This window comes from Cervus canadensis, chromosome 7 (assembly GCF_019320065.1).
Source record: "Cervus canadensis isolate Bull #8, Minnesota chromosome 7, ASM1932006v1, whole genome shotgun sequence".
In the NCBI taxonomy this organism is placed as follows: Eukaryota; Metazoa; Chordata; class Mammalia; order Artiodactyla; family Cervidae; genus Cervus; species Cervus canadensis.
Window position 1 is genome coordinate 74,237,800 of NC_057392.1, and position 23,182 is coordinate 74,260,981.

At 36.1% G+C, this 23,182-nt stretch overlaps 1 protein-coding gene across 3 annotated transcripts in view; it reads left to right on the forward strand.

Annotated features, from left to right (window-relative positions):
• PDCD10 (programmed cell death 10) overlaps positions 1 to 23,182 on the forward strand; it is a 44,019-nt gene that overhangs the window by 10,140 nt on the left and 10,697 nt on the right. For 2 of the 3 annotated variants that reach the window (XM_043473814.1, XM_043473816.1), the window contains exons 2-4: positions 5,844 to 6,051; positions 14,814 to 14,867; positions 21,715 to 21,832. In XM_043473814.1, coding sequence (XP_043329749.1) covers positions 5,956 to 6,051; positions 14,814 to 14,867; positions 21,715 to 21,832 — 268 coding nt within the window. In that variant the 5' untranslated portion in view covers positions 5,844 to 5,955. Of the gene's footprint in view, positions 1 to 1,173; positions 1,245 to 5,843; positions 6,052 to 14,813; positions 14,868 to 21,714; positions 21,833 to 23,182 lie in introns of all 3 variants that reach the window. The other variant, XM_043473815.1, reaches the window with a different exon arrangement.

Genomic DNA, 23,182 nt, shown 5'->3' on the forward strand with positions numbered 1-23,182 from the left:
CTTTACTATTCGGACCACTGACCTTTGTTCATAATGTTTGTGTAGTGATTATGCCTAGAGCAGTGGTTCTCAAATTGTGGAGAGAGAGGGCGCCTGTGAGTGAACGGGCTGGCGAGTGGTAGTTATTACCCAGTACATTTATTGGATGAATGAAAAGTTTATTGAATCCGAGCAAGTCTGGTTCTAGAGTCACTGTGCTTGTTACTCACCACTCTAATGACAGTGCTAATAATGTTAATTAAGTACAGTAGCCCCCTCACACCTTCCCCCCTGCTATGTCTGTAGGTTTGAAGACTCCTAATGGATGTTGGAAACCTCAGATAGTACCAAGCTCTCTATATTAACTATTATTTTTTTCCTATACATCCATATCTATGATAGTTTAATTTATAAATAGCAAGAGATTGGCAGTCATAATAAAATAGAGCAATTACAATAATTCAGTGTAATAAAGTTATGCAAATGTGGTCTCTCAAAATACCTTAGTGTACTGTACTTACCTTCCTGTGAGTGATACTGGCTGATAAAACGTCTGAGTGATAAGACTAAGCAAGGTGAATGACATAGGCATTGTGATTTAGTGTTAGGATACTATTGACCTTCTTTTGTTTTTTTACTATTGACCTGATGATACATCTGAAGGAGGATCATCAATCCATGATGATGTGAGCATGTTAGGAGCAGATGATATCTATGATTGGGGGGTCTCAGACTGGAGGGCATGAGATTAAATTATGCTGCTCAGAATGGCGAACAGTTAAAAATTTATGAATTGTTTATTTCTGAAATGTTCTATTTAATATTTTGGACCTTGGTCGACCTTAGGTAAGTGAAACTGGTTAAAGTAAGGGGTAAACCACTGTGTAATTCAAACAGCCCTATTCCCATTCACCTTTAGGTGAAGTGTTAAGCCTTTCTTAGAACCTTGAAAAGTCGCCTCAGTCGTGTTTGACTCTTTGCGACCCCGTGGACTGTAGCCTGTCAGGCTCCTCTGTCATGGGATTCTCCAGGCAAGAATACTAGAGTAGGTTGCCATTTCCTCCTCTCGAGGATCTTCCTGATGCAGGGATCGAACCCATGTCTCCTGTGTAGCAGGTGGATTCTTTACCAAATTCATTTTGGTCTAAGTAGGATCTCTTGCTTACCCTCTTCCTCTGCTTGCCTTTTTCCTAGCATCTTCCGCTAAACCTTTGTCTCTTGTTTGGAAGTGGCTACAACATTTTGACCTGAGAAGGTTCTAAAAGGTAGGTTGTGATATCAAATACTCACCTTTCCAGCTATGTGACTTGGCCAGACTGATCTATTCCTACCTTGAAATAAATTCAGTTTCTGGGTATGATTTATGATGCTGGGTGCTTGAGAGAAAGCAAAGTGGTGCTAGTTATTTGAAACCCTGAGTCAATCATTCAAGAAAATCTCCTTTATCAGAATTTGTAAATATTTTCTATGATCTCGTGAGTTTTTTTTGTTTTTTTTTTTTTTAATTTCTTATGAGATTCCTTTGGAACCCTTGGTAGACACCAGGAATAAAGTTTTACTGTCTTTGATTTTTAAAGTTCCATGGCCTTTAAGATGATACAGTTTTTACCTCCTTTATACTTTCTGATGAGGAAACAAGGCCAGTGATTAAGTGAAACTTCTGTCAAGTCAGGAGGACCAAAAACCCTTGTCTCAGGTGCTGAGTCAAACTTAATTTTACCTGTGTCTTGGAGACTGTCCTTAGCAGTTTGTTTTTTCTTTCTTCTGACTCTAGCCACTGTTCTTTCCATACTGGTGATATCCAACCTGTCCTGTTCACAAGAATCATCTGGGCTGGCTGTTGAGAATACAGCTTCCTTAGTCCTTTCTTGGAGATTATGAGTAATCTTGAGAACTTATGTTTTTAATAAGCTCTGAAGTGATTGTGATGGCTTAGGTTGTTCGGCATTTGGAAACTGCAGCACTCTTCCACTCTTTCTCATAAAGTTTTGCTTTCTGCTGAAAGCTGGGTGACTTTTTGGATCTTGGTTATGTGTAAAGCAAGGTTAACCAATGTTGGAATGCTTTCCACTTTGAGAATTTTGTGAACTATTAAATTATATGCCAGCTGTAGCCTTAATTAAGACATTAGAATTAATAATCTCTGTTTTAGTTTCCTTTGGTTTCCTTTGGCTTTCATGTAATTTCTTTCGGAATTCTGATTTTATTTGCAGTAGTCTGATGCTTATATTCTCTCAGCTTACTACAGTAGGAAGAGCTTGGGATAGCCAAAAGACATGATGACTGGTAAATGTAACTGGGTCCAGACTTCGTTAATAGAATTATTTAGATTTGTGTTTGTTTTTGTTTCGTTAGACTTAATATTTGAACAGTGTTAGCAAGACTGATTCAACTTATAAATTGCCCATCTCTTGTCTCATTAATTTATGTTTTCAGCAAACGTTTATTAAGTTAGGTCTACTGTGTTCCTGCTAATGCTGACTGGTAATGTCACTATTGGGGAAAAGAAATACACTTATAAATTATAGCATGAACTCATGGATTCTATTTACTGCTGGAATTAATAAACTTTTTTTTAGCTAAATATTATGGACAGTTTGGAGAGCCAACAAAAATAAATAAAACTTTCCTCCTTTAGGGAGGGAAGTGAAAGGAATTATAAGAATTTGGGATCATGTAAGGGGGCTAGTATTAGATTTGACTATAGAGAAAAGCAAGACAACCTGCCTACAAATATTTTTCAGTCTAGAATTTCCTTTACTTAGGAAGCTTCTGTTTTTCCCAAGGACTGTATGCATCAATTCCGAGAACTCCCATTTGTTCACACATTTTATTTGAGAGTAAATAGCCTTGGCCCTGCTGTGCCCCAGAGGGGGAAAGTGAGGCTGTTTTAGGGAATGCTGGTTCTGAGCCTTGAGATACACCCGTGTGGTTCTTTAAATGAACAGACTCCTTTGGTTGGTTGCGTTGTGTGTGGCAGAAACTCTTAAGACTAAATTTGGCATTAAAGTGGCATAGAGTTGCACATTGTTTATTGAACTATTCAAGTGAAGAAGCATGTAGAAGGATTGACAACAGAATTTTAACTTGATGTTAAAATTGGCAGAACAGTTTAATATTTAAAAAGCCTTATTGGAATTGTTGATTTTTATTCACGTATCAACGCTAATGAAACTGTTTGGCCCAGCTTGTGATTGTCTGTTCTGAAAAGTTCAGATATAAATTGATTCTTTGGAACATTTTCCCATGGGAACAATGTTTTGAAAGAGTGGTTAAGTGTTGAGGTAACCAGCCACCTGTGTAGCCCATAATGTTGCTCTAATACTGTCTTTTTGATGACAAATAGTAGCTGATAGTAAAGTTAGTTTTAGAGGCAAGAAAAACTATGTATATATTTATATACCTATAAGTAAATTAGAGAAAGAGACAGTTATACAGAGAGACAGTTAATTTAAATAATATCTTAAGAGAAAATTTCCAACATGGTCCAGTACCACTTATTAGACAAAATGTTTTTTAAAAAAATCAATGCCAGTATTTGAAAAGGTAAAAGTTAAGTGAGCAAGTTTAGTGGGGTAGATAGGGAGATACCAGCAGGAATTCAGAAAGTGACTCTAGCCACTTTACTAATCTGCTCACCTGTGTCTGCCTTTGTATATGCAGGGATAGGCATGTTTTCCCAAGAGTAAAAGACAGAAATGACCCCACTGAGCGTGCTCAGTATCTTAGGCCTTTAGTTTGTCCCTCCTTCTGACTGAGCTCCTTTAAAACTCAGACTCTGAGTTGCCAGCTCACCAGCCCAGCCTCTGCTGGTAGCGCCCTCTGTGTACAAGTGACACTACTCTTTGAGTGTTGTACTTGACCTCATCAAGAAATGAAATTAAAAATTTTTTTTAGGTTATTGTCCATATTCAGAAGCATCTAAAACTTTTGACCTCCTTCTCTTGGAAACCCCTGATACTGGTCCTCTTATCTAGTTCTCCCATAAAAGCATAGCATCTTGTGTGGTTTTCACAGCTGTTCATCTTTCCTTCTATAGTATAAGCTCTCTGAGGTCTTGTCTTATTCACTGTTCTGTATTAGTACTAGACCCAATATTGTATACATAGTCAATAAATTTTTTTCTTTTTTTAAAAGAAATATTCATTAAATAAATGAAAGATTTGTTTCCCTGTCATTCTGTAAAATAGTTCTTCAAGTTCTGTTGTTGGCCCTGTCCTGCTGTCTTTCACTTTCTTTTTTCATAGATACTGAAGCCTTCATTTACTATCGATACTGTACATCTGGTATCCATCATTTTCACTTTGATTAGTATCACAGCATTTCAGCCCTTCTTTTTTGTTCCAAGTTTATTATGAAAAGGTATTCACAGTTAATTTTACGTGGAAAGGCAGATTATCAAATGGTTTATTAAGTAGTCAGAGAGTAACAGCAGATATTTACTTGCTCTTTTTATTATTCAGGTTCTATTGATCTGGATGCATTAGGTGTCTTAAGATTTTTCCTGCCTTCAGCTTCATTCCTCCATTCTGTCCTTAAGCTGTATGACCAAAGAAGTCTATTTAAGTACCAGTTGACTCATCAGATAATGGTTTTCACTTGTCTTAAAGGATAAAATTTAGGGATTGGCCTTTTCTTCCTTTTATTTATTATTTATTTAATTATTTTATTCTGTGAATTCAGGAAGCAGCTGTAAGCTCTGAAACAGGAAAAAATTTCCATGTTTAGAACTACCAGAAACAAGACTAAACTTTCAGTTGTTGTCAGTCAGTGTCGAGTTCCACTTCACTGGTAGGAATGTGGAGGAATAGTAAGCAGTTCTCAGATGGGACAGGTCATTAGAGTTTGTTTGAAGCTATGAGCACTAGCCTTTGTAGCTTTCAAACTGCTTAGGTCTTCCACAGTCTGCATCAGGTAATTTTTTAACAATTAGAACCTAACCAAAGATTAGGGGGATCTTTTTCATCCCCCACTGCGCTTGCGTGTAGTAGGTGGTTAACATATGTTTATTCAGTAAATGAATAACGTCTTGGGTACTTTCTTGGGTAGATGAGGTTCTTGGTTTTCCCTTGATACTCTGTTTCTTGATTTGGGAGTGTCAGATCTGAATTCATAGACCTCTGCATGTGCAATCTTAGGCAAGTTATTTACCATCTGAGCCTGCTTTTTCATCTGTAAAATTAGAATGACAGTTACTATAAGGTAAGTTATTGGGAGGACTGAATGCATGTGAAAAATATTTTATAATCTGAAAATGCTTTATAAAAGGTACAAATTATTCAAAATTGATAGCTTTTTTTGTTGAACTTATATTATGTTGAACATATTTTGTTGAACATATATTATGTATCATTTAATATATAAATATGTTAACTACTATTACTCTTTCACTTTATAGTTAGGCTTAGTGTTCAGCCTAGCAAAGGAATTAAAATATAGTCGCTTTCTTTTCAAAAGCAACACATTTCCTCAACTCCTCAAGGCAAAATTTTTCTCTTATATTGTTGAATTCTCAATATTTTATTTCCAAACTTCCAGTACCCATGGTTTTTCTTCCGAGTTTCTGTGTTAACTTTGGACAAAGATTCAAAAAATGGCCCTGGCAAAATTAAATAATATTAAATAAATTATCTAATTAAGAAATTAGATCAATTTTTTTCCCCCAAATAGATCACATTTGGTGGAATTTTCCCAATTTAAAAATTAGCCTTAAATCTCTGATGGTTGCTATGTTTTTGTTATTTTTTAGGTGACAAAATCAGTGAAGGATTAGCAAAAAATTTTAATGAAAATGTTAAACATTTGAAGTTTTTATTCCTAATTCTAATATAGTAAATATCTGTTCTTTCTTGCCCTTTAACCAGGTCAGTATATGTTTTGTGCTTTATTTTATCACAAAGAAGAGAAGAAAGACTGCAGTGAATGAAGATTCCTCTGCATTTTAGCACTGCTTTTTCTGCTGTAGTTGGTTTTTGAATGAGGATGACAATGGAAGAGATGAAGAATGAAGCTGAGACCACTTCTATGGTTTCTATGCCCCTCTATGCAGTCATGTATCCTGTGTTTAATGAGGTAAGTGAATAAACATTTCTTCATATGACCTGTGGGATTTCTTTATTTCTGCTTCATTTATTCATTTGTTTGTTTGTTCCCTCATATAACAAGTACTTATATAAATGGACTCCATCTCTGTATTAAGCATTGTTCCAGGGCTGGACATAAAACAGTGAGGGAAAAGCCCTGAGCTTTTGCTCTTCCTCTGGAGGTTTCACTATAGTAGAAGAGAGAGACATTGGACAGAAGAATAGAAGTAATTTTATAAATGAAGAAGTGTGATGAGTGCTATGAAGTGTAAAAACAAAATGTGTTAAGTAAAGTAGCAGGTGAGACCTATTTTAGGGGCCAGGACAGGCCTCACTGGAATAAGAGACATATATGCGAACATCTGAAAGAGGTAAATAAGGGTTAGTGTGTTGAAGAGTTGGGGATTAGCACCTTTTAGGTAGCCGGAAGAGCAGGCCCGAAAATATCCTAATGAGTTACAGTGAAAGTGAAAGTCGCTCAGTCGTGTCCGACTCTTTGCGACCATGGAATTCCCCAGGCCAGAATACTGGAGTGGGTAACCTTTCCCTTCTCCAGGGGATCTTCCCAACCCAGGGATTGAACCCAGGTCTCCAGCATTGCAGGCGGATTCTTTACCAGCTGAGCCACAAGGGAAGCCCAAGAATACTGGAGTGGGTAACCTATCCCTTCTCCAGCGGATCTTCCCGACCCAGGAATGGAACTGGGGTCTCCTGCATCACAGGCGTATTCTTTACCAACTGAGCTATGAGGGAATCCCTGAGTTAAAGTTAGAGTGAGTAGTGACAAAACATAATTTTACTGATATATGGAAGATGCCATTGCTTTGTATCTAGAGAAGATATAATTGCTTTTTTATTTGAGGAATTTTCCAGGATTTAATAATGCTGATACATTTTGGGTTTTTTTTTTTTTAAGTTGATATTTAATAGGCTAAGCTATGTAGAGTTTTTAGAACTGGAAGTTCTGAAAGAGATAATTTGTCCCCTCCTTTTAATGGTGAACTGAGGTCCTGATATGTGAGATTATTTTGCTTTAAAGTTTGTTTCTTTACATAAAAAATTCTGTTGGCAAGCGGTCCAGGACTAATAGTATTATGAGTCAGTATCATCAAAAACTGAGGTTCCTGTCTTCTGTTTCATCATCCTGGTGCTTGCCTTCCATTGTCAAGGTCACGTCAGCATGTGGGATGGCTGCTGCTTTGTCCTAAGTTGTTTGAAAGGGGTGAAAAAACGAAGCAGGGGGTGGGGATTTATTTCCAGCTGATAAAGCTTCGTTAAAGTAACCTTTCTGAAAGTCGTACTTGAGACTTCCATTTACATCTCATTGGCAAGAATATAGATTTATGACCACACCTAGCTGGGCAGTTAGGAAATTTAGAAGTTTACTGAAGAGGAAGCAAAGAGGAGGCATCTTTTGGAAAACCTGTCACGATTATCCTGCTATCGTGATGGCATTGGAAGTATTCTTCTAGGGCTGGCTATACCCATCTCTGGTAGCTGTAGCCAACACTCCAGTCATTAATTTTGCCATTTTGTTCTAACACTTTACCCAGGCATTGCAAGACTATTGTTATTGTTGGAAGCAGTGCTTCAGTGCTGTTCAGTAAATATTTACTAAATACCAGCTATTTGTTGAGTCCGCTGCAAGAGTCTGGAGATACGAGGAAGAAAGAGTCAGCATACTTCTTGTCAAGAGTTGCAGGGAACACGGATGTTTAAGCAAATCAGTTATTAACTGTTCAGTTATGCTTGTACCAGGTATGAGGTAAAGAGAGTCACTGAAGGATAGATGAGTAACCTGTCTTGACATTTAGTGTTTAAACTTCTCAGGTTCTTTAAGAGCCATCATGACAGTTCCATCCAGAGATGCTCCCTCTTCTCGTGTTTATGTAAAGCTAACTCTGTAGGCTACTGGATCAAGTTGTCTGGGGGCACTTTCTATATTTATCTGGTATCTTGAGTCTTTAAGGAAGGTCAATTTGCATTGCGAAACTTCAGTTTAATCCTCTAGTTAATGAAAGAGGAATGAGAAAAGCTTTTTTTTTCTAAAAATTTGAGTGACCTTTTCCTCCACATGGTGAAATGATTTTATGTGTTGCTTGACTTTGGTATATGTGTTGCCGAAGCGAGCACTGTTGCTTGACTTTGGAAAACAGTTGTACAGGATGTAGGATTCACGTGAACTCTTGAGATTAATATCGGTAATACCTTTTCTACTTTGTTCATATGTAAGAAGAATTAACTTGAAAGAAAAAGAAATGGCTATAAATGAACCAGCAAATCTCTTCAGCAATCTGAAACTTGAACAACATGTGGGGTATAATGGACCCAAGATTAGAACATGTTGCCAGATGATTCATAGTTGTTGTTTGAAGTGAAATTTGGAAATGAAGTGGCTGGTTGTGTCAGACTGAGAGATACTACGTCAAGTTGTCAGGGTCTAATATCTCAAATTGAATTTACTGATCTAACATCATGGTATCAAGTTTGTTTTTCTTTTTTTAATAAAATACAAGCATTGTTCTCTGGCATTCCAATGTATTATTGTAACATCTTAAATAAGATACCTTTATTTAACTCTAGTTCAAACATGGATTTTTCTATAAATCTAGTAATGGGGAAATTAGAATCTACTTTGGCTCTGCTTTTCTCTGCTTTGCATATTTAAAGATAAAATGGATGTCAAATTAATTTTACAAAAAGTAGCACCACAATGGGATAAAGTTTTACTCTGAAGGTAAATGATTCATTAAATTTTGTCCACTCTGTAGGGAAGAGTTAAAAAACTTATGCATGCTCACCTTAATATTACATTCATAATAGTAACAATGGTAGCTTAGAAGCCATTTTGCAGAACAGATTTTTAGATAGTAGGATATCCTTACACCTGGGGAAATTTTAGTACTGTTACTCCAGCTCACAGGAGAAAGTTATTTATGACATTCTGGGAGCAAGATGCTTGCTAAACTTAATGAAGCTATGCCGAAAGTAAGCTTCTTGTTTAGTCAGCTGCTGCACAGTTCAGAGTCCAAGTATATTGCATGTGTTGTAAATGTACTGTGAAATAGGTCTCCTGGTTGCATTATGGAATAATGAGTTTATAGAAACCTCATGCCAAGTCTTATATAGATCAGCTTCTCATGTACTGTATTCTTTTTTGCTGATTCTTTGTATATGGAGAAGGAAGGATGTATGGTTCTGTTCTTCATTCCAGGAAAAGACATATCATGTATGTTCTTTTCCGGTGACTTGAAAGAAAACTTTTAAGGCAAATACAAATATTTTTCCTATTAAAAAAATCAAACCTCAAATTTTAAGTAAATATTTACACTTCTCCACAGTGAAGGTGTGGGCTTCACTTATAATCCCACTATTCAGAAGTGATCATAGTTAATATTTTGGATTTGATTTACTTTTCTGTCATTTACTATGCTATATAATCTTGTCTTAGTTTTCTATTTTGCATAATGAGGATAAACAATATTTTATTTAATTCTCACAACTCTGGGAAGTAAGTGAATTGATGTAGTGCTTAGAACAATACCAGACATGTGTAAGTATTAGATCTTATTATTAAGGAGTCTTCCACATAATTTTATGTAAAATTGTGATCATACCTGAGAGTGTGCACATTTTTAGGCAGTGTTTTAGTGGAATATTCTTATAGTAGTTAGATGGCTCTGCTCATTTTTTTGCTAGACAACTTAGCAACCCCAGAAACTGATTCTTTTAGAGCCACTTATTGGACTTACTATGTACAGAATAGATGATTGCACTTTGCCTTTGTAAACTCATAAAATTTAATGGGTGGCCTCTTGATTCTGTCTACTTCTGTTTTTGTTCTGGCTTTTTTTTAAAACCTAACTCATCCTTTATCATTTAAATCACAAGAGATGTATGTGGAGTTTATATTCTTGGCTCAGTTTAACTTTCTTTTAAATAATATGATCAATAATCTTGATGGCATTGGGAGGAGGGTGGGTAAAAGGAAGAAGGTATCAGCGTGGGGGAAATAGGCCTGGTTTTGAGGAAGCAGGTTTTATAGACAATTTGGAACCAACTAATTATTTTGACCTAAAAAAAATACTTAAAAGATTTTGTAAGACTGTTTAAAACTTGACCAACTAAAGTGTTAAGTGGATATATATTTTTTTAATATCGGGTTTAAGAAACTGGCTTGAGGGACTTCCCTGGCAGTCCAATGATTAAGACTACAAGCCACTACTGCAGGGGATAGGGGTTCAGACTCTAGTCAGGGAACTAAAATCCTTCATGCTGCATAGCATGATCAAAAATTTTTTTTGAAGTATTTTTTTTTTTAAAAAGAAATTGGCTTGATACTAGAAAATAAAGTATAGGAATGAACTGTTATTTCTAGAGGGAGTGATATAATAAAAGCTCTCTATGAATTCAAAATTATATAAGCTTTTAAAATATGTTTATAAGTGATCCAAAAAGTTAAATTTGAAAAGTTTGCAGTTAGTTAACAGTAAGTGGTCGCAAAAGCTGTGAAGAATAAGTTGCAGGAGGAGCTCACACAACTGAGAGGAGACAAAATGTGAGGTTGAGGTGAGACCTTAATGTTAAGCTCACCCAGCCTATAGTTTCCCTCCAGTTGCACTTCCGTCTCTGAGTGAGGAGAGGTGTTATGTGCTCTTTTCTCTTACTCTGATTCCCTCTGTCTTAACTTTTTTTACTGGCGACATGGAAATCCAACATGGCAGAGATCTAGGAGTGCCTCTCCATGTCCCAGTATCCGTTAATACAAAAATGTCATCATATATCCCTTTTTTTCTTCTTTGGTTTTAAAATATGGTATATGCACTGTCAGGCACCGCTGAAAAATGATTGCACTGGCTCTTTAAACATACGCCAGTCAAAGACCCTTATCCCAAAAGCTGAAAAATACTGGACCCAGTAGTAAAAGTATTGGAAACAAAGTGGATATTATTATCTGTTCCAAACTGACATAACTTCATTATATCCGCAGGATGTTAGCAACCCTGAAGAAACACTAAGGAGGAGGATTCTAGGAGGTCACATTCTTCAAGGACCAGTTTAGATTTCATCTTCATACTTCAGCTAACAGTGGTCCCATCAGCTTCTGTGTACCTACTTAATCTTCTGGGGTTCCAGGAATATCTCTCTCGGGTTCTTTCTATCTCTCACACTGACTTCTCTCACATGGTAGAAATTCAGTACATTGTTGGTTCTTAAGCAGTTGAAGAGATTCAGTGATGGGACAGAAGCCGGCCTGGAGAGGATGAGTACAGGGTGGGTGAGGACAGGGAGCTAAGTGGCTTGTGTGTTGGTTTTAGAGCCAGACAGATCTGGTATGAAGCCTGTTTCTGTACTTTTTAGCTCTTTTATGTTGGGAAAATTTTTGCAAACTGAATTTATTCCTCTATAAAATGGAGATGATGATAGATTGTTACAGATTTATTATGAGGGTTAGTTAGACATACTCTATAAAAATACATAATAAAGTCCATAGTATGTGCTTAGTAAAGTGGTAGCTGTTACTGGTATATTACTGGAACCTGATACTGTAATGAAAGGTACAGGTAAGGTAAACATGATTTTATTATGAAATCATCTATCATATGTGAGAGGCCTGAAATAGAAGCACATTATGACAGGGAAGGTGTAAACATACCTTGCTACCTGAGTATTAGAGGCTGAAATTATAAATAGATTCAAAACCAATTTAGGTAAATTTGTGGATGAAAGGTTAAGTTTCATTCAGAGTATTTTTTGAATGTATGTAGGTGCCTATATGCCTGGTATTGCCTGGGCATTGTGAATATCTTATGAGTAATAAATCCTGGTGGGATTATTGTAAGATGTGTGGGTAAATAATGTATCCCAAATGACTCCCAGCAGAGTTCTTGTCAGGTGCTTCACAGATCCCTGACTCGATGTAGTATGTTAAGTCTGACCTTTCTCTCCTTTCTCATGTATACATATGTAAACTTAATCTAGAAATCTAGAGCTGTAGATGTCTGTCTTGGCTAATTATATAGTTCCTCACTGACTGGCGGCCCCTTTTACTTGAGTTGACCCTTTAATATACCTGTCAGGGCAGTACAGAGTGAGTTAATGCTGATGCTTGAAAGGCACTCATCTGACTCAGACCTCTGACTTGGCGAAAGAGGTCAGTATGGTGTAAACTTGAACAAGGAAATGGGTTCCTATCAGGGAGGAAACATTTATTCTGTCTGTCTCCCTCTGCCTCACTTGCACAATAAGAACTTGAGATCAGAAGAGCTAAATCTTCTTTGCGATTCATTATAATTAAATGAATTTGGTGGAAGAAGGAAATTTTAATTTTTTGGAGATATACCTTCATTAGGTAATTAAATACACTTATCTTATTTAGTTGCTTACTTGCTGTTTTTGCCTACCTGGATCCCCTTGTGTCTTTCCTTTTACTTACCAGGGCGGTGTTAGATTTTACAAGATTTCTAGAAGCCAAGTTAAATAAATACAAAATTGAATGGCCCATTGTTTATTTTGGAGATAAATTGTTAATCTTGGCCAGTTTTGGTGCTTTTCTTTTTGTTAAGGCAGGTAACTCATAGGGAGATAAGGTTCTTGGCATTTCTGTCTTATTTAGAAAATAAATTGATTTAAACTGTTTGGAGAGTCACTAGATTGTATGTGTGTATGTAAAACTGTTTTCATTGCCTTAAAGAATCAAAAATAATAGTTATTGCATAACTGATCTATAACCATAAGTTTTTTTAGAAATATTATACTTGCATAAAAATCTTTGTAAGATTACATTGATTTTGAAGGGTTAATATTGTCCCAAATAAAAAAATACATACATTGAGTTTTATTGAGTTAACTGGCCTAATTCTTAGGGACTAACAAAATCTGAGTTTAACTGAAGCTAGTTATTTTAAGCCTGGCAATTAATTTTTCAAGAAATTAGTAACTTTTATGAAATTGTATACCTTCTTTAGCCCAATGAAAAGCAACTTATACAGTGTTTAATAAGGACGTTTATCTTTCAGAATTATAATCCTTATACATTTGATAATAAAAGTTAAAAGCATTTGGGTTGAACTGTCGATTCAGAACTTTTGGTAGCCATTTTTTAAATTCTGGTTCAAAAAAAGACAGATATAAACCATCTATAAAATTCAGATGACCCACAGTCTTCAATTTAAGTAACAAACCTTTTTTACCAGTACTGTTTGCTAATTAATTAAAAAAAAAGACTAATCTTAGTTTAATGCCTAACTGAGGAGATGAAAAAGCAGTTTTAAAAGAGTTAGGTAGTAGGCACTAGAAATAAAAACAAAAATAAATGAGACCTAATCAAACTTACAAACTTTTGCACAGCAAAGGAAAACCATAAAAGAATGAAAAGACAACCTACAGAAAGGGAGAAAATATTTGCAAATGATGCTATAGACAGGGGCTTAATCTTCAAAATATACAAACAGCTTATACAATTCAACAACAAAAAGACAACCCAATTGAAAAATTGGCAGAAGATCTTAATAGACAGTTCTCCAAAGAAGACAGCCAATAGGCAACATGAAAAGATGTTTAACATCACTATTAGAGAAATACAAATCAAAACTACAGTGAGGTGCCACTTAACACCAGTCAGAATGGCCATCATTAAAGTGTCTACAAATAACAAATGCTGGGGAGGGTGTGGAGAAAAGGGAACCCTCCTATACTGCTGGTGCGAATGTAAGTTCGTGCAGCCACCATGGAAAACAGTGTGGAGGTTCTTCAAAAAACTAAAAATAAAATTGCCATATGATCCAGCAATCCCACTCGTGGGCCTACACCTGAACAAAACTACAATGCAAAAAGATACATGCACCCCTGTGTTTATAGCAGCACCATTCACAGCAGCCAAGTCATGGAGACAGCCTATATGTCTGTCACCAGATGAATGGGTAAAGAGGATGTGGTGCATATATACAATGGTGTATTGTAATCTACATATACAGTGGATAAACTGCAATGGACAAGAATATTAAAAACAGAATGTGTGTGCATAACTGAGTTACTCTGCTGTAAGCAGAGATTGGCACAGCACTGTCAGTCAACTGTGTTTCAGTTAATAAAAGAGTAAAGTAGTAAACACAAAAAATCTTAAGTAATACATATTTTCTTTGTTTTGGTCATTTTATAGTTCATACACACATAATTTGCCATCTCTTTTTAACAGAACATTGAAAGTTAATCTTGAATCCTCCACCCATTTTCAAAAATTTAAGTGAATGTTTATTTCTACTAGGGATGTATAGTATTTTGTATTCTGTGCTTACCTTAAATCGTTCTTAAGGTGGTGTGTGCTAAGTCGCCTCAGTTGTGTCCAGCTCTTTGCGACCTGTGGACTTTAGCCCACCAGGCTCCTCTGTCCATGGGATGCTCTAGACACGAATACTGAAGTGGGTTGCCATGGCTTGCCTCCGGGAGATCCTCCCAACTCAGGGATCAAACCCGCATCTCTTCAGTCTCCTGCATTGGCAGACATGTTCTTTGCCACTAGCGCCACCTAGGAAGCCCCAAAGGAATAAATAAGGGACTAATATCTTAATTTTTCATCCTTTCTAATGAAAATTTTATATCATCTGTTTGAAGAACTATGTTGGTTCAGAATCATTAGCAATTTGTGTTTGTTAATTGATGGGTGTATCAGTGTGATTACTGCAAAATGCAGTATCAGGAATGTATTTTTTCCAGAAAACTGATATTAATGATTTAAAATTTTTATTGCAGCTAGAACGAGTAAATCTGTCTGCAGCTCAGACACTGAGAGCAGCTTTCATTAAGGTGAGGCACAGATAATTTATTTTTATGGTGATTAAAATGTATCTTACAAAGAAATCTATATACCATGTCATAAATGTCAGTTTTCTTTTTAACCTTTCTGGATACCTTTCTCTTTTGTTTTTGTTTTGCTGTTTAGTGAAAACCTTTTCAGTCATCTTGTGCCTGTTTTAGTGTACACTTTTAAAGCTTAAAACACTCTGAAAAAGTGAGTTGGAACAAGTGCTGTTTCAGTAGCATTCAGCTTTTCATCACTTCGTGCTTCAGAATATTTTCTCTTTAGCTTTAGAGTATATTTTAAAATTCGGTTTTATTTGATATATTAAAAACTTTCATAAAGTTACACCCAAAGATTTTCTTCATGCTCTTTTTAACTATAGAACGTAAGTGTAAAACTGTGTTTTGAGTGGGAAAATAAGACCTCTGTGTTTATCACATCAAGGATATTTTGAGGATCAGCTGAGTCACTCAGGATGAACTTTTTCATTGTCTTATTGTTTCATTGCCCTGAAGATGTTAAGTTGATAATTCCTAGCTTACATGTTGCTGTTGAGCATTTAACATATAGCAAGTTCAAATTGAGTTGTACTCCAGGTTTTGAAGATGAGTACCAATAAAAGAATATAAGCAACTCAGTAATATGTACTATGTTGATTGCATGTTGAAATGATAATATTTTGGGTGTACTCTTAAAATAACTTCATGTGTTTTTTTCTTTTTACTTTTTTAATGTGGCTACTAAAAATTTAAAATCAGATAGGCTCCTACTGAATATTTCTATTGGATAGCCCTACTCCACTTACTGAGTGCAGCCTTACATGTAAGACTTAATCCTTTTCATCCTAAATATATATCCATCTCAATCACTTCAGGTGTGTCTGACTCTTGTGATACCATGAACTGTAGCCTGCCAGGCTCCTCTGTCCATGGGATTTTCCAGGCAAGAATACTGGAGTAGGTTGCCATTTCTTTCTCCAGGGGATCTTCCCGACCCAGGGATTCAACCCACATTTGACTCTCTTATATCTCCTTCACTGGCAGGCAGGTTCTGTACTACTAGCGCCACCTGGGAAGACCTAGATACATATCAGGGTGCCCAAATTTTTAATTTTTATTTACTTTTTGTGTGTTTGCTCCCATCAATAGCTAAAACAACTTATATTTCAAGTATTTTAATGTTTAAATCTAGAATAAATTTATAGTTGAATCTCATTGGAGTTGAAACTGTGAATATTCAGCTTGAATTCTTTATGGCAAAGGTTAGCTTATTGATACCTCTCTTACCTGGTAGCATAAATAATGTCATTAGACATCTGTCTATTTCACTACTAGAAATTACATTTTGTGTATTGATCAGTACTATTTTGATGTAATACTCTAACATGCAGTGCCTGTATACACATGCATACTAATTTTATTTAAATATATCCTGCCAAATCATTGGTTCAATGAAGAGAATGAATGAAGCAGCACCATCCTTAGTGGAGTTTTTTGTTGTTTATTTGTTTTTTGTTTTCTTCTTTGCGTTAAGTATCAGTGTGATTTGGAATGGTATATTTGGTTGTCAGGGTGGCATTATGGGGAATATTTTAACCATCTTTGTGGCCAAAGAAGGGAAAGTGATCCCTTGCACACTGTAGTATTGATAAGGCAAAAGTCAGTTTTTTGGCTTTTCCGATATCAAAAAGAGAGAGAAACTTCTCCAATGTGTCCTCATAAGGAAGACTCACTCTCAAGTATTTATTATATACCCACTGACAGTCATAAAAGACATAAAGTAATGAACTTTATTAAGCTTTTCCTTGTAATATCCTTATATATAAGCTGACGTTTTACCTCTAAAGTACACTTAAAAAGCAAACTGTTTAAAGTATGTGGTTATGATAAATCTGGTTAAATGTGATAGATCTGGGTAAATTTTATTCATGGCACTGATTCTTTTTTTTTTTAATTAATTTATTTTAATTGAAGGCTATTTACTTTACAGTGTTGTGGTGGTTTTTGCCATACTCTGACATGAATCAGCCATGGGTGTGCCTGTGTACCCCTGCCCTGAACCCCCTCACACCTCCTTCCCCATCCTATCTCTGGGTTGTCCCAGTGCACCAGCTTTAAGTACCCTATTGCACACATCGAACTTGGACTGGCGATCTATTTCACATATGGTAATATACGTGTTTCAGTGCTATTCTCTCAAATCATCCCACCCTTGCCTTCTCCCACAGAGTCCAAAAGTTTGTTTTTTACATCTGTGTCTCTTTTGCTATCTTGCATGTAGGGTCATCATTACCATTTTTCTAAATTCCTTATATATGTGTTAGCATATTATATTGGTGTTTTTCTTTCTGACTTATTTCACTCTGTAGAATAGGCTCCAGTTTCATCCACCTCATTAGAACTGACTCAAATGCATTCTTTTTAATGCTGAGTAATATTCCATTCATGACAGTGTGATCACTCACCTAGAGCCAGACATCCTGAATGCAAAGTCAAGTGGGCCTTAGGAAGCATCACTATGAACAAAGCTAGTGGAGGTAGTGGAATTCCAGTTGAGCTATTTCAAATCCTAAAAGGTGATGCTGTGAAAGTGCTGCACTCAATATGCCAGCAAATTTGGAAAAGTCAGCAGTGGCCACAGGACTGGAAAAGGTCAGTTTTCAATTCCAGTCCCAAAGAAAGGCAATGCCAAAGAATGTTCAAACTGCCACACAGTTGCACTCATCTCATGCTAACAAAGTAATGCTCAAAATTTTCCAAGCCAGGCTTCACAAATACATGAACTGTGAACTTCCAGATGTTCAAGCTGGATTTAGAAAAGGCAGAGGAACCAGAGATCAAATTGCCAACATACGTTGGATCATCGAAAAAGTGAGAGAATGCCAGAAAAACATCTACTTCTGTTTTATTGACTATGCCAAAGCCTTTGACTGTGTGGATCATAACAAACTGTGGAAAGGTCTTCAAGAGATGGGAATACCAGACCAGCCGACCTGCCTTGTGAGAAATCTATATGCAGATCAAGAAGCAACAGTTAGAACTGGACATGGAACAATAGACTGGTTCCAAATAGGGAAAGGAGTATGTCAAGGCTGTGTATTGTCACCCTGCTTATTTAACTATATGCAGAATACATCATGAGAAATTCTGTACTGGATGAAACACAAACTGGAATCCAGATTGCTGAGAGAAATAGCAATAAGCTCAGATACACAGATGACACCACCCTTATGGCAGAAAGTGAAGAAAGAACTAAAGAGCCTCTTGATGAAAGTGAAAGAGAGTGAAAAAGTTGGCTTAAAACTCAACATTCAGAAAACTAAGATCATGGCATCTGGTCACATCACTTCATGACAGATAAATGGGGAAAAAATGGAAACAGTGACAGACTTTATTTTTGGGGGCTCCAAAATCACTTCAGATAATGACTGCAGCCATGAAATTAAAAGATGCTTGCTCATTGGAAGAAAAGTTATGACCAACCTAGATAGTATATTAAAAACAGAGATATCACTTTGTTGACAAAGGTCCGTCTAGTCAAAGCTGTGGTTTTTCCAGTAGTTGTGTATGGATGTGAAAGTTGGACTATAAAGAAAGCTGAGTGCTGAAGAATTAATGCTTTTGAACACTGATGTTGGAGAAGTCTCTTGAGAGTCCCTTGGACTGCAAGGAGATCCAACCAGTCCATCTTAAAGGAAATCAGTCCTGAATATTCATTGGAAGGACTGATGCTGAATCTGAAACTTCAATACTTTGGCCATCTGATGTGAAGAACTGAGTTATTTGAAAAGATCCTGATGCTGGGAAAGATTGAAGGCGAGAGGAGAAGGGGATGACAGAGGATGAGATGGTTGGATGGCATCACTGACTCAATGCACATGAGTTTGAGTCAACTCGAGGAGTTGGTGTTGGACAGGGAGGCCTGGAGTGCTCCAGTCCATGGGGTCACAAAGAGTCGGACACGACTGAGCGACTGAACTGAACTGAACTGAATATTCCATTATGTATATGTACCACAGCTTTCTTATCCATTCGTCTGCCAGTGGACATCTAGGTTGCTTCCATGTCTTAGCTGTTGTAAACAGCATGGCACTGATTCTTAATTAGGGATAGTGAGAGTTATTTGGAGGAAAGTATATTAGTTTTGCATTGATTTATTCTTAATTACTATATGCTGTTTGTTAAAATTTCAAATGATTTTAAAGGAGGGCATGCATTAAAAACATTAAGATTTTGTGATTTTTAAACTTTAACTTACTTGAAAAAAAACCTTGCCCAGCCATATATCTGTATTTATATCCAGTTATATTTTCATGTTTCCAGTTCTTGGTTCATAGCACCAGTGATATTTATCAAGCTTTAATACCTATTTTTGTTATTTGGAGAAAAATAATTTTTCCCAAGATAATAGTGATTATTATCTTTTATGATATCGATCCTGCTTTCCCCTCTGGGAGGTTTCTGATAGTGTTAAGGATCATTGATCCCAAGAGAGGGTATTTCTGCCCTTGGCTTTTCATAAAAGTTGGATAGCACAGAGTTTAAGATTGTATTCTGAAGAAAAACTTGAAGGTATAGATACAGTGTCTGATTTAAGGGTTTTTCAGTTAGAGTCACTGGTTATGTTTGAGGCCTCTAAGATAAAAAATAGTTTAACTAGGACGTCAGCCAGAAGATGCTAAACTACTGTTCCCAGAATATGTGCCAAGGTACCTCGGGACCCTGCAGCAAACTCAGAGGGGTGTCATGAGATATTTTAAACATTTGAAGGAATAGGGGACTTCAGCATTAACTTGACACTGTGTGAACAAGCTTGAGACAGTTTGCAGTTTCAACATCTTCACCTGGGCTGCATTCCTTTCAGTGATGTCATATCTGTGAAACTGGACTTTGGCCACTGCTGTTGATAGAAAGCAAGTTCACAAGAAAATCAGTGTACAATAGGAAATGAGGGTAGAAAGTTCTAATCTAATTCCAACATTTGAGAAATTGTGCAGTACCCAACAGGTTCTCACATCTCATTAATAATAAATCATGATTATTTAAGAATAAATAAAATGTTTTTCTTTCAATTCATGTGATTTTTTAAAGGCTACTCAGTTGTTAGGACGTAAGTACTTACTAAAGCTGTTTGAACTTTACTTACTACACAGCAGTGTTAGGTATCTTGGTATTTCTTTTGGCAGTAAGAACACTGAACTGAGTTAAAGTAGGGACATCTGTGAGGACTCTAATGCTTCAACTATGGCATTTGAGGGCTCCAGACGAGCTGGGTACTGAAAGCATCATTCTCACACTTGGAGAAGCATTTTACTTTTTCCATACTTCATTGTAACTTAACCAAAGAAGTTGTATTTTTCTGTTGGCATTCTCTGGAAGCACATAGAAAATCTCCCCCACTTTCTAAGATAATTCATTGTGTAGGTAGATATAATGTTACTCAGAAAATAAACCACTCTTACCAAATACTGGCTTGTTTCACTCTTATCCAATAACTATGTTATTTTGTGGCAGTTTACCAAATTAATAATGTTGACACCATCTTAAGCCTTTTTTGTACAGCTTATCTTTCAACAACTCTTATTTATTAAAATAGATTTTTAAATACATTCATGAGAGGGAAAATCAAACAGATTTTAAAGAATAATTCAGTAGGACATACTTTATTAACTGTCAAAATGACTTTCCTGTAAGCATTTGACAACAGTTAAAATGATCCCAGGATTGAACTAAATGTGTATGTTTTCTTTTCTGCTTTCATTCCACAACCTTTCAGTTTTTGGTGCTTGAAATCTAATAAGAAGCAAGATGTTATAATGTAAAGAGCTGAAGCAAGCTGAAACTGCAGTGATACCAGAATTGAGGCGGCAGAAGCTAAACATAACTTGGCCCATCAGGAAGCAAATAGATTGCCATTTGATAGATCATATTTACTATGTAGTACCAGGGCAAAAAAGAGAGGAAATCATCAGCATGATGATTAAAATTGGCAGGCATCCTAAAAGAAACAGAGTGTGATTACAAAATTTTTTTAAAATAATAAAATGGGGCGGAATTACAAGGGAAAATCCAAATCTTGAAAACTAGCTTTGGTAAACTCAGGACTTTTTATGTTCATTCTTGAAATGACGAGAAGATTTTAGTGCCCTAGGGAACGTAAGTAACAGAATCAGTGCAAACTCATTAGTGAAACAAGCTTAGGAGGTAGTAAAAGGATTAATGGTTTTCTGAAAGCTAGTGAAGGAAATATTCTTGCTGCAAAAATAAAGTAGGAAATGAAAATCATTGTGTGAGAATGTAGTTAAGGGATCATATAGCTTCAATAAAACCTCCAAAATGAATCCTGTTTTTTTGTTTGTTTGTTTTTCCTGATAGTCTGCTAATTTAAATGCAGAGAATCTGCAGCAAAGAAATTGGTGAGATGAGTTACTCTTTGATCTTCAAGTTGAAATACTGCTTAATGAAAAAGAGCTAAAAATCTTCAGTGTCTTTAAACTATTGAAAAAAGTAATTGAAAACCTATCTATATATATATACATGTACATATATTTACTCTTTATTTCTATGTTTGTTATTAGTTTTATTGCAAGTGAGTATAAGTGAGAAGTAGGAAATGTTAAATACATTATGTTCAGATGGAAGTTTGGATCATGACTGTAGTAATTTATGGATGCACAAACTCTCCCCACATATAAGTGAATGGCATCACGACGCTTGCTTTGCAAAGATTTCTGCCCTTATATGTAAGTTGATCAGTTTAAGGAGGTCCCAGGAGATTCTGAATGGTTAGGTTTTGGCTTTAAAATAATGATTCAGTTTCTGTATTTCAAAACTAGCTTTCTCTTTCTTATAGGCTGAAAAAGAAAATCCGGGACTCACACAAGACATAATTATGAAAATTTTAGAGAAAAAAAGTGTAGAAGTCAACTTCACAGAATCCCTTCTTCGAATGGCAGCTGATGATGTAGAAGGTAATCAGAAAGTCTTGTTTAGTTTTCTTACAGATATTGAAAAGCTCTTCCTCCAAATCTTTCTTATTTGATAAAAGTTGCTCCTCCCCTCCCTTCCTCTCCCCTTCCCCTTCTCCTCCCTTCCCTCTTACTGTTAGTGTTATTGTTATTATTTTGAAATGAAAATGGGGGGAGGCAGGGAGGAACCCATATAAAATAGAAATGTAATTCTTTTTATTTTTTGTCAGATTGAGTTACTAGAAGTAAAGCATTTGTTTATGCTACATGGTTTATTTTTTCCCCCTATTAATTAATATGTTTGATGAGTTCTAGTTTAATGAAGAGAGAAGCTCTTTGGAATGGTGGTTTTATTATTGTGTTGACTTTATGCAGATACCAGTTTGAAAGTAATGAGTTTCTTCTTTTTAAACTTTAGTATAGCATGTTTGTGGGGTTTTTTTGTTTTTCTTTTCAAATACAGATTTGAGAGAACAATATTACTAATCATCCTTTTGGCCTCTTTTCATGTTTTTGCTTTTTTAAATAATTAGAAATGTATGTGTGCTTGGTCGCTAAGTCATGTCCAACTCTGCAACCCCATGGACTGTAGCCCGCCAGGCTCCTCTGTCCATGGGATTCTCCAGGCAAGAATACTGGAGTGGGTTGCCATCTCCTTCTCCAGGGGATCTTCCTGACCCAGTGTTCGAACCCATTGTCTACTGCATTTCCTACATTATCAGGCAGATTCATTACCACTGAGCCACCTAGGAAGCCATGGGTTTCACTTAAATTTAGTAGTCATTTTCCCTCTAACTTAGAAAAACATAGAGGTATAATTTCTCATGTGTTTATTAAGGGAGAACAAAAATAGTTATTTTAACTGATTCTGTAAATTATGAGAAAGTCCACATTATTATTCTGGATTGAGCACTTACAGCCTCTCAGGCCAGGTTGTATTGACGAGTTGGTAGAGTTGTAATGTTTCCAAGTCTACAGTGAATCTGGTTGTAAAGTTTTTGCCTTTGCTGCATCTGACTAAACTTCCTTACCAAAGTTGCTGTTTTGTGATGCCAAGCCTTATGTTGGACTTTCTATGGTGGTATTTTTGTTTTAAGTGAGATTTCAAGAATGTGCTGAAGAGTTCAGTAGGTTTGGAGTTTTGATGTAATGAGCCATTGTATGTTCAATGTAGAGGTTTCTTTCATTAAACTCATATTCACCATTGGCAGATATATATTGCCACTGTATTTGTTATAGATGTCATTACTTACTAAATGTTCTTTGTGAAATGTAACTTGAGAGGCCTGAAAATTTTGAGTAAGCCTTCCTTTTAAATTTTATTTATTTCTAAGATTTCATGGAATTTCCATT